Genomic DNA, 12,780 nt, shown 5'->3' on the forward strand with positions numbered 1-12,780 from the left:
TTTCTCAGAAAAGAATTTTCCCAGCACAGGGCAAGTCAACTAACCTGTCCTGTACTTCTGGTCTGAGGTCTTAAGACTTTAGCCAGACCCATCTTCTCGCACTAATTCCTGCTGCCGAAACTCTGGAGGCGGTGTCGAAGATGTCATATGCCAAACATACTTCATGTTTGGCAGCATCTAGACCCTTTTGTGCTAGGGTATGAAGTTGGTCCTGGAATTGCAGAGGTTACTTTTCATCAAATTCCTGAATCTTCGTAAACAGGGCCCTATTGTACTGGGTCATGAATAATTGATAGGAAGCAATGCGAGAGATGAGCATTGACCCATGAAATACTACAGGGGACCCCTGTAGGGTAATTTATTTTTTTTTTTTAATTTTTGAAGAAGTTCCATGAGGAAAAATTCCTGTCAGGAATCTCTGAAGAGTTCCTTAACATGCGTGGCTACTGCTGCACGGAAAAAAGAAGACCGAAGGGGGATCCCTGCTGGCTGCAGGGTTGGTGCAGGGTGGTGCAATGCTGGGCATGCCCAGTAGGTGCCAGTCAAAGTTCTAGAAACTTTGACAAGTGTTCCATGATTGGGCTCCATCCTGATATTGTCACCCATATGTGAGGGCTACCATCCTGCTTGTCCTGTGAGAAAAGTGGTATTTTTTTGCTTCTCATTTCCTTTTCACTAACTAAATCCTAGTTTTTGCGATATGGATTGAATTATGAGGAATTCAAGCAAATTAATTTAGAATACTTGCAAATATGAAATATCAAGTATTGGAAATAAAACACACACAGCAGAGTTGCTTACATGTAGCTATCGTTTTCCAAGGAGATCAGGATGTCTGTCTTCATACACAGATGACATCAGATGGAGCCTGCACAAAAATTTGATTTCCATATTTCTAGAAATGTCAAGCAGGCTCTACTGAGCATGTTTAGCATGACAGGTCCCCTTCAGTCTATAATTTAGCTTAAACTTAGATAAAACAACTTTAAGGGGAGGTAGGCAGGTTTTGTGAAGAATGACATCCTGCAATATTTGAAGAACACCTGTTACAGGTAAGCAAGCCTGCTTTATCTAAGGACAAGAAATATGGAAGTCCTTCTACAAGGGGAGGACCCTACCTACAGAATGTTTCGTGTTTTTTTCCTTTCATTTAAGGCAATGGCAAAAGATAAAAACTTTTTTTTTTTTTGCTGGCAACAAGTCTTTTGTCTTATATTTTCTGTCTTTTTTTATAGGGACCATTAATGGGCCTTAAGTAGGATGGAACTGGATTCTATACCTCAGACTCCTCGGGACAGAATGGCCAAACCTGCTGTCATGTTGGGTCATTGTTCAAGAAATAATATGATGTGGAGGTGTATTTTAGGTGGATTATAGACACTGCCATGACTCTTACATTGTGAGCCTTGACATGACCTAACAGAAGGAAATGCAATCTACTAGCCAATTTGGTAGTGTGTTAACAATAATCAGATTCATTGGTATCAAAAGAAAAAGCTGGAGAACTTAAGGTCTTCAGTCTGCTCTAAATGGAAGATCAAGGCTCTCTTACAGTCCAAAATGTGTAGCACTAGCTCACCTTTGTGGGCATGTGGCCTGGGAAATAATGTGAGAGGGACCACTGAGTGGATAAGGTGGAAATCTGACACTATCTTAGGCAGGAACTTAGGATGCGTACACAGAACCATCTTATTGTGAAAAAAAATAACTTGACAAAAGAGGGGTAAATTTCAAGGGCCTCAAACTCACAGATTCTATGGGCATAAGTGACAGCCACCAAAATTATGACCTTCCAATTCAGGTACTTTAACTCACATAAGTCAATAGACTCAAAGATAACTATCATCGGTTGAGTACTACCTGAGGTCCCATGCAACAAATCCAACATAAAACAGTCTGTGCAGAGATGGGTCTCTACCTTCTACATGGTGGTGGTAAGCACCAACTGCATTAAGGTGAATCCTGATTTGATCTAAATATCTCATACTAAAAGATGTAGCAGGGAATCAAGAAGTTTTTGTGTCACAGGAAAAAGAATTAGAGCCTTTCCCTCATACCAAAAAGCAGACTACCTCCATTTTAACCCACAGGATTTCCTCATGAAGTCCTTTATGGAAGCCAAAACATGAGAAACATCTTCAGAAACATTCAGGAGTTGTACACATACCCTTCTCAACATCCAAGCTGAGGCCTAGGAATCCAATAAAGGGATGAAATAACAGCCTTCGATCTTGAGTGATGAGGAATTCCCCAACCTGACTGGACTTCTGATGGACATCTACCACAGGCATGAAAAGTAAATGTCTGCCAAAAGAGTTTTATGAGAATTGTAGTGCCTTGGTCTTTTCTGAGTCTCAACAAAATCTCCATGATGAGAATTGGAGGATATGCATAAAATAGACCTCTAGCTCATTTTAAGGCAAATACTTCGAGGCCAGTTTACCTTGAGTCCCTCTTCTGGAATAGAAGGGTACCTTTCTGTTCAGAGGAGATGCAAACACATTTAACCACAGGTGTGCCTACTTCTAGAATATCTAATTTATCACAATCCCTCCTCCTCTTCAAGAGACCATTCATGGAGATTCCACAATATGACTCAGTCTGTCCACCAGGACATTCTCCTTAAATACCAAATATATGGCTGAGGAACATTCCCCAAGAAATGACCTAGTCACACATCTGGAAATTCTCCTGATAGAGGAGATAAAATCCAGTTCCTCACTGATTGTTCTATATCAACTTAGTCACTTGATTGTCCATCAAGACAAGGATACTTTTGCTAGCCAACCAATTTCCGAAAGCATTCAGAGCATACTGAAATGCCTTTAGCTCTAGGAAGTTTATTTCATGACATTTTTCCTGAACTGACAAAAAGCCCTGACTGCAAAACCTTTTTTAAATGGGCCTCCATTCCAGGTTGGATGCATTTGTGGTTAGGACAAATTGAACTGGAGGAATTTAACAAGATTGAAGTTATTCAGCTACCAAAACAAGAAATCCTTCAGTTTGATGATTTGGATGCTATCCTGAAGATTCTAAGTGCCTGATACCACTGCAATCTGAGGATCCACTGGGCTCTTCTCATGTGAAGATGTGCCAAAGGAAAAATATGGATTGCTAATGCCATTAGGTTCTTTACTATCCCCAAATTTGAGATATCATCAGCTCCTAAAGTCAAGAGTCTGTTCTAATATGCAGGGAGTAAGCAGCTCATAGTAGTTGATCCAGCTAAAGCAACTACTGGCAATGAGATCACAGATGAAGAACCTTGGCATAAAATTTGGCCTCATGTATCCTGCTCAAAAGCAGGACATGCTGAATAATAACTCTTGACTCTCTTGGTAATCTTCAGGCCTTTTTGCCCAATGAATAAAAAAAAGTTATGTACTGAAGTGACACCACTTGCCCTGTTCCTAATTTTCACTCATCTCTCCTGTGATAACTGAAAGCCTTTCCTTGTTGCCAGCATTACTTAATTGCAATAAGTTTTGATATAATGTTGGCTTTCCTTTTCTTTTATAGAAAACTCGGGAGTTTGGTGACATAGTATAGTGCCATTCATCTACTTACAAGAGTGTAGACATCTTAGGCAAACAATCAGGCTTGCATTCCTAGCTCCCATTAACTTTCAGGTCTACAGAACAGCCATCTCCACTGAGGTTTTCATAATAAAATTCATCATGATGATGCTGCCATCACTACTACCTCCTCCCCAGAACATTTCAGTAACATCATAACCGCACATCATAATAATAAACTATAACATGCTTCAGAAATATTGTAAAATATGTTACCTGCCCTTCCTATGTTCAGGGAGGGGTACAACAGAACATACACATGAATAAAAGCATAACAGAATAATATTAAGTACCATAAAAACAAATGAATATAATAGCATTCAATCAATGGCAGACCAGCAACATAGAAATACCGGGGCTGTATCTTATCAGACTATTATATACGCTGTCTGAAAGAGGTTTTTAAGGCTTTCTTGAAGAACTTTGTTTCACAGAGTAATCTGAGCTCTTTCAGAAGAGTTTCAAAACAGGGGACAGGCAGAGAAGAAAGAACATTTTTGCATTTTGTCAAGGTGGGCTGCTTTTGGGAATGAATATCCAAGAGAGATTGACTGGAACAAGGACAGCAAGGGTCTCTGCCCTGCCTGGAGACAAAAAATGCTTTCTTCTGGACAGTATCCAATCTGGCCCCAATGAAGTCCAGTTGCAGAGATGGCTGGAGATGTGATTTCAGATAGTTGATCAGAAATTACAGATTTTCAAAGGTGCGTATGGTGGACTGTATGGAACGCAGGGCTCCCTGCCTGGAGTTGCTCTTGATAAGCCAGTCGTCAAGGTAAGGGAAAACATGAACACCCTGCTTCGAAGATAAGCCCCCACCACTGCCAGGCACTGGGCAAAGATGCGGGGCGCCGACGGAAGGCCGAAAGAGTGTGTGATCCTGGTAGTGCTCTTCCTCTACCAGGAACCATAGATACCTCCAATCTGCCAGAGAAATGGGGATATGGGTGTATGCATCTTTAAGATCGAGGGAGCAGAGCCAGTTCCCAGCTTTGAAGAGGAGAATCAAAGTACCCAACGAGACCATCTTGAACTTCCAACGAGACCATCTTAAACCGATTGCTTATCAGAGAAAAGTTCAACACCCTCAGGTCCAGAATGGGGCGAAGACCACCAGTTTTCTTGGGATTCAGGAAATACCTGGAGTAAAACCCATATCCCTGTTGGCCTAACGGGACTTGTTAGACCACTCGAGCCATTAATAGGGTGGAAAGCTCTACTCTGAGTATCTGCTGACTCTCTAAGCCTCCCCACCGGGGACAACGGAGTGGACATCATCGGAAATGAAATCTGTACCCCTGCCTTACGATGGACAGGACCCAGTGGTCAGAGGTAACTGATGTCAATCATTCTGCAAATAGCTGTAGGCAGCCCCCCCACTGGGGGCTCGACACCCTGGGGAAGAATTGGCTGGCTCAAACCCCCTTGCCACCAGTCAAAATCCTATGACAGGGTTTGCGGTAGGGCCAGAGAGACAGGCCGTATGAGGTTGCCGTGCCCTCAGTCTTGCCAGTGCCTGCTGAAGTCTCAACCTAGAGGCCGGCGGGTAGTATTTGCACGGCTGGTAAAAAGGCCATCGAGGATGTTCCCTAGGAGGCTTTTTGCTGGAGGGCTGAGTGCCTGAAGTGCTGGCTGACAACTGTTGAAGGGTTTCACGATAGTTCTTCAGCTGGGCAACCGCCTCTTTAATCCTGTCTCCAAACAGGTTCTCCCCTATACAGGGCAGATCTGCCAGATGGTCATGCACCTCGGGACGCAGGTCGGAAGCACGAGGCCAAGCCATGCGATGAGCCCCAATACCTGCTGCAGCAACTCTCATAGCTGTCTCAAACACGTCTTATGCCAAGCAGACTGTGTTATCACAGTCCAGGCCCTGCTTAACTATTTTCTGGACGTCATGCTGAAATTGTTGGGGAGAACACCTCCCACAACTCCTGGGCTTGTTCCCAGAGGTTTCTGGAGTACTGTCCCATATAGAGTTGATAGCAAGCAATCCTAGCTGCCAACATAGAGCCCTGGAATACCTGGTGTCTGAGAGCATTCAGAGCTCTGTGCTCCTGGCCAGGGGAGGCCAAGGTATGAGGTCGAAGTCTCTTTGCCTTCTTTAAGGCTGATTCTACCACCACTAACTGGTAAGGCAGCTGATGGCGCTCAAACTCTGTGGTGGGCTAGACCAGATAGACTGCGTCAGTCTTCCAGTGGGATGTTCCCAGAGTCTGACTAGCTCCTTAAAATGTCATGAACTGGAATAGCCACAACTTCTTTAGGTGCATAAAGGAACTACAGGATCTCCAACATCTTGGGACGAGAATCCTGTTCTGTCAATAGCTGAAGAGACACCAACTCTACCATGGCCTTAGCACAACCAGCAAAAGAAAGATCCTCTGGAGGGGATTTCTGCCTCTCCTTCAGTGGAGAGGGTTCCGAGAGCAAGTCCTCTGATTCTTCAGTGGAGGAAAACAGGGATCATAGGGGACTTCCCCCTCGCTTTGAATGACTGAAGATGCAGAGGGGTGGAGCTCCCATTTGTGCCCTGGGCCTCGAGCCAGAAAGCTGCGGGGGCCCTGGTGGAAGCGAAGACATAACCAACAAGCACCTGTGGGATACCAGGTCGCGTGGGAACAGACTGATTCATCGGTCTCGTCCACGCCAGAGGAATCGGTGGCACCGAGGGCATCTGAACCAATGGGACCATGAGTGCCAGAGGTTGCCAGAGTGCCATGCGGGGCTGAGCCGTCAACCCTGATGGACCTTTCTCATCCAAGGAGTCGCTTACCGGGATGGGGACTGGTGGTGGCAGTAGCAATGCCCACCTTCAGCAACGATGGCGTTCAGGGCATTGGAGCTGGCTGTGTCAGTAAGACACAGAGCAGCAGGTTCAGTTGCTCCAAGAGAAGCGCAAGCACCAAAGGAGTCTGCTCTTGTGGCAGAGGTAGTATCAGAGGAACCGGAGGCTCAATGCCCTGCAGAGCCTGGCCAACCACCAACCGTACACACCTCTCTACCTCCTCCTCAAAAACTGCAGAGGATAAAACAGCTTGAGGAGGGGGAGGCAGTAGAATTGGATCAACCCCAAGACATGAGGAGGAACCAAACCTTCTACCGGTATCGGTAGGGACCGCCATGAGTCCTCGGGAGGACCTGAGGGTAGTAACTCCTCCACACGAGACAGCTTCGGGGGAGGCACAGACGCGGCCAATGCCTTCCCGTGGTCTGACTTTGAAGAGGATGCCAGTGTCAGGGTTTCCTCAACTTCTCTTGATGCTCGCCTCGGGCCTTCCCTGGGACAAACGGCCTGGACCGAGAAAAGATTAATTTCGCTCAGTCCCTGGACCCTACTTCAGGATCGAGGATCGGGAGTGGAAGGGATGCAGAGACTTCCTTCCCTTGCGGTGTGGAAGACCCAAACGCTGACGACAGATCCGATTTTTTAGCGCCGAACAATTTTTCCATTTTGTCTAACCATGCCCAACAAAGATTAGGGGTCATCTGGGCACAAAGATCGCAACTATGGACATCGTGCGATGTCCCCAGGCAGAGGACACAGACCTTGAGGGGGTCTGTAATGGACATGATCCAGGGGCACTGGTGGCATTGGTGAAAACTGGACGACGCCATATCAAAAAGAACATGGAGTGCAATAGATGGTTGGTGGCCACCGGGAGGCGACCCTGTTGGTAATCGATCGTGAGGTACCAGATAATGTGCAGAGCAATGAGGAAAAACCCCGAAAAGCAGAGGGACCCAGAACATGGGAAGGAAGAAAATATATAATGTGAATTCTCACAGAAAAAGTGCGAGCTTCGCGAAAAAGGAGACTGGAGAGGGATCCCGTGTGTACGTATGGATAGTGGCATGCTGGGCATCCTGAGTGCAAAGTTTCTAGAAACAAAAGTTTTCTGTGCCAAGCTCCATCTGATAATGTCACCCACGTGTGAGGACTACCATCCTGCTTGTCCTTGGAGAAATATTTCTTCACGGAGAGGGTGATGGAAGCCTGGAATGCCCTTCCTGAGGAGGTGAAGGCAAAAATCAATGAAAGAATTCAAAGCGGCATGGGATAAAACACTATGGATCCCTAAAAGCTAGAAGATGGAAATGAAGAAATGAGTGCAGAGGTAACTTGCTGATGTAGCGGTTACTACCCTTAACCAATAAGCCTTCATACTGTTGATGCAACTCCATCTTTGCTCTCTGCTCAACGGCAGGGGGAAAAGAGGAAAAAGGGAATTAGATTTAGACAGCAACCAATGAGGACACAAATTTGCAGTCTGGGAAAGGAAATAAGCATAGGGTTAACTTGCTGATGCAGCAGTTAATACCCTTAACCAATAAGTCTGTAACTCTTGATGCAACTCCAACATTCCTCTCTGCTTCACAGCAAGAGGTAACAGGGATGTTAGACTCAAACAGAAACCAACAAGGGCCCTGGCTTTGACGGTCTGGGAAACCGATAAGTATGGGGGTGACTTGTATGATGCGGCAGAAACTACCATGAGTTTGCTGGGCAGACTGGATGGACCACTGGTCCTTTTCTGTCAACATATCTAAGTTTCTATGTAATCTGCCCAACAGGGGCCATGGTGGAAAGGCTTACAGCAACTTGTCTTCTGGCCACTCCTGCACTAGGGCATCAATATTAAATGACTTCAGATCTCTTCTGTGGCTGAAAAAGTGTGGAGCTTTCACCAACAGATCCAGGAACAGACCACCACCAGCGATCTCGAATCAGCTGAATGCCTTGTCTGACAACACCCATTCTTCCTGGGTCCAGACTCTCCCTGCTGAGAAAGTCTGCTCTTACGTTGTCCGTGCCTACAATGTGTGATGCCAATATCATCAAAAGATGCACCTCTGCCCATTTCATTATTTGATCTATTTCCAGAGACACGTGTGGCTCTTGGTACCGCCCTACTGATTGATGTAAGCCACAGTTGTTGCATTCTGAAATTACATGGACTGATCGACCTTGTAGCCCAGGGATCGGGAACCCATGGCTTGCGAGCCAGATATGGCTCTTTTGAAGGCTACATCTGGCTCGCAGACAGTCGCCACACTTTCCCGCTGACCCAGCTGCTCCCCAGTCCTCCTCCGCCCGGGCTTAAAATGCCGTCAGCCCGGGCGGAACGCGGCAGGACAGCTGGAGTCATCGGCGCTGGAGTCAGCGGCACCGGCGTGCTCTCTTCTTCCCCCCCCCCCCCCCCCCCCGTGGCCAGGAAGAGGAAGTGGAGAGTATCGGGTCCCTGCGCGGCAAGAAGAGGCCACGCTAGTGCCCTCGGCATCGGCCCGAAGAAAAGAAGACTGCAGCGCGGCTCGGAGGAAAATGAAGAGCTTCAACCGTGGCCGATGGGACTCCGCCTCCGCGAGGGCTGAAAATGAAGGAGGTTAGCGTTGGGAGGAGGCTGCTGCTGCGGCGAGTTCCCGGGGTGGGGGTGGGGGAGAGAGAGTGAATGAGCGAGCAAGCTGGAACCCATCCCAGCTGCTGTGGGATGGGCTCCATGGTGGCCTATCATTCCCATCTATGGCTACCCTGAAATAGGCTCCATAGTGGCTTGTCAGGCTCCCACTCACTGGTCTACCTCAAGCTCTAGGGACTGTAGAGGCGAGGCGGACATGAAGCAGGCAGCTCCTGCATGCTGCGATCCTCTCCCTTCTCAGAAGCTACTTCATGGGTGCTGAGGAGGAAGGGAATGGCAAGCACGACATTCGGTGGTAAAGGGAAGGATTTAACTCGTGAACCGCAGTTTGTGTTTCAAAGAATCATATGCAGCTCACAAGATGCCAGCTGGCCACTTGTTCTAATGAATCTTGCCATTAGATATGAACTGCCCAAAAGTCCTTTTTCCATCAGAGACCAATGTAAAACTGAGGACAAAAAAAAGCATATAAATGAAAGTGGAAGGTGCTAACCTGAAGTCACATGGTTGAGGAATTCAGGTGCTTCTTAGACACTCCAATACAATGTACCAGAAGGAAATCAATGTGTATTATGCAAAAATGCAAAGAACTGAAAGATCTTATAGTTATTACCTGCAAATACTATTAAGAAAACTAGTGCTTGAGATCAAATTTCTGCGAAACATAACTAACAGCATGCTGAGTACTAATTGTTTAGAAGTGTAATAGAAGGTTATGCATGTAGGGAAAAATAACCCATGCTATAGTTACACAATGTTAGGTTCCATATTAGGAGCTACCACCCAGGAAAAAGATCTAAGAATCATTGTGGATAATTTATTTATTTAGAAACTTTTTATATACCGGTATTAGTGGGGACATCATACCGGTTTACATTCGAACAAAAGGCTTGAAAGTACATGTTAACAGGGAAAGTGAACTAGGAGAGGGGTTAACCAAGGGTAGCGTGGAAAATAAGATTGAACGGAACAAGCATATCATTGTGGATAATACTTTAAAGTCGTCGGCTCAGTGTGCTGCAGCAGTCAAAAATGCAAACAGAATATTAGGAATTATTAGGAAGGGAATGGTGAATAAGACTGAAAATGTCATAAGAACATAAGAAAATGCCATACTGGGTCAGACCAAGGGTCCATCAAGCCCAGCATCCTGTTTCCAACAATCCAGGCCATAAGAACCTGGCAAGTACCCAAAAACTAAGTCTAGTCCATGTTACCATTGCTAATGGCAGTGGCTATTCTCTAAGTGAACTTAATAGCAGGTAATGGACTTCTCCTCCAAGAGCTTATCCAATCCTTTTTTAAAGACAGCTATACTAACTGCATTAACCACATCCTCTGGCAACAAATTCCAGAGTTTAATTGTGCGTTGAGTAAAAAAGAACTTTCTCCGATTAGTTTTAAATGTGCCCCATGCTAACTTCATGGAGTTCCCCCTAGTCTTTCTACTATCCGAAAGAGTAAATAACCGATTCACATCTACCCGTTCTAGACCTCTCATGATTTTAAACACCTCTATCATATCCCCCCCCTCAGTCGTCTCTTCTCCAAGCTGAAAAGTCCTAACCTCTTTAGTCTTTCCTCATAGGGGAGTTGTTCCATTCCCCTTATTTTGGTAGCCCTTCTCTGTACCTTCTCCATCGCAATTATATCTTTTTTGAGATGCGGCGACCAGAATTGTACACAGTATTCAAGGTGCGGTCTCACCATGGAGCAATACAGAGGCATTATGACATTTTCCATTTTATTCACCATTCCCTTTCTAATAATTCCCAACATTCTGTTTGCTTTTTTGACTGCCGCAGCACACTGTACCGACGATTTCAATGTGTTATCCACTATGACACCTACATCTCTTTCCATGCTTTCCACTATGACACCTAGATCTCTTTCCATGCTGAGACCATACCTTGAGTACTGTGTACAATTCTGGTCGTCGCATCTCAAAAAAGATATAGTTGCAATGGAGAAGGTAAAGAGAAGGGCGACCAAAGGGGATAAAGGGGATGGAATGGCTACTCTGTGAGGAAAGGCTAAAGAGTTTAGGGCTGTTCAGCTTGGAGAAGAGATGGCTGAGGGGGGATATGAAAGAGGTCTTTAAAATCATGAGAGGTCTAGAATGAGTAGATGTGAATCGGTTATTTACACTTTCAGATTATAGAAGGACTAAAGGGCACTCCATGAAGTTGGCAACTAGTACATTTAAAATTAATCAGAGAAAGTTCTTTTTCACTCAATGCACAATTAAACTCTGGAATTTGTTGCCAGGGGATGTGGTTAGTACAGTTAGTTAGCTGGGTTTAAAAAAAAGGTTTGGATAAGTTCTTGGAGGTGAGGTCCATTACCTATTAATTGAGATGACTTAGAAAATAGCCACTGCTATTATTAGCATCAGTTGCATGGGAGACAGTTTTTGGGTACTTGCCAGTTTCTTATGGCCTGGATTGGCCACTGTTGGAAACAGGATGCTGGGCTTGATGGACCCTTGGTCTGACCCAGTATGGCAATTTCTTATGTTCTTAATACTAGCATAAATGTTTTGATATAAAAAAGGAAAATTTTTACCTGCAATAGTAAAGTAAGGTGTTGCCTTGCAAAATCTTTGTTCTGCAGGGCGCAGCATCCCAAGCATAAAACAGCTGTATTTCTTACTGATGGATTAATATTTGTTACTCCTGGTAAAATCTAACAAAAACAAATATTAAACTGTAGGTTAGGAACAATAGAACCTAAGGCATAAAAATAATTCTAATACCAGATATTCATTAACAATATTGTGTTAGAGGAAAGTTAAGGTTCCAACAAATAAGAAACTGTCAGCAAATTCAGAATGACCAATCTGGCAACTTTAACATCTTTCTGTCAAGATGGCTCTCCAGGACATTATACAACAATGTTATGGTATACAAATATATATTAGAAAACTGGGCCCCTATGAAACTTATTTGACTAATGAAAGTATTAATATAGCATTTTTGCAACTACTGTAGTAAAGCGCTGTTGCTTACCTGTAACAGGTGTTCTCCTAGGACAGCAGGACATTAGATCTCAAATCCGATGGAGCTCGGCACAGCAAACCTTTCTCAAATTTTTAGTAACTTTAACCAGCAGACTGAACATGTCCAGCCTGCTACTACTGGCACGAACACGCAAGGTCCCCCTTCAATCTCGTAACATAGCAAAGAAACAAGCGAAAAATAAAACAAACCGAAGGTGAACCCAACATCGTGGGGAGGTGGGCGGGATTCCTGAAGACTAACATCCTGCTGTCCTAGGAGAACACCTGTTACAGGTAAGCAACTGCGCTTTTTCCTAGGGCAAGCAGGATGGTACTCCTCACATGTGGGTGAGTACAGAGCTCCAGACTGCCCCATGCAACTAGACAGACCAACAGCAGCCGAACAAGGTGCCAACAGGCACAACGCAACTGCAGTACTGTGGGGAAAACAGGGGGTGGTCTGGTCCAACAGGGAGAATGAGTAGAGAGTTGGGTTGAGGTCTGGAACAGGTTGCGCAGGACGGATTGACCAAAGGCACTGTCCTGATAGCTATTCCTGTCAAGGTAGTAGTGAGCTGTAAACATGTGAAGGTAACTCCAGGTCACAGCCCGGCAAATTTCAGCAACGGAACATACGCATATGGGCCACTGCCGTTGCCATGACCCGCAAAGAGTGAGCCTTCACTCTACCGGCCAGCTGAAGACCTGCCTGTGCATAGTAGAAGGCAAGGCAATCCGCCAGCCAGTTCTATGGGTTTTGCTCATCCACGGCTACACCCAGCCGGTT

At 45.3% G+C, this 12,780-nt stretch overlaps 1 protein-coding gene across 2 annotated transcripts in view; it reads right to left on the minus strand.

Annotated features, from left to right (window-relative positions):
• Positions 1 to 12,780, minus strand: part of NCAPG (non-SMC condensin I complex subunit G) — a 455,902-nt gene that overhangs the window by 209,887 nt on the left and 233,235 nt on the right. For both annotated transcript variants that reach the window (XM_029590425.1, XM_029590416.1), the window contains one exon: positions 11,561 to 11,680. In XM_029590425.1, coding sequence (XP_029446285.1) covers positions 11,561 to 11,680 — 120 coding nt within the window. The remainder of the gene's footprint in view (positions 1 to 11,560; positions 11,681 to 12,780) is intronic.

This window comes from Rhinatrema bivittatum, chromosome 1 (genome assembly GCF_901001135.1).
Source record: "Rhinatrema bivittatum chromosome 1, aRhiBiv1.1, whole genome shotgun sequence".
NCBI lineage: Eukaryota > Metazoa > Chordata > Amphibia > Gymnophiona > Rhinatrematidae > Rhinatrema > Rhinatrema bivittatum.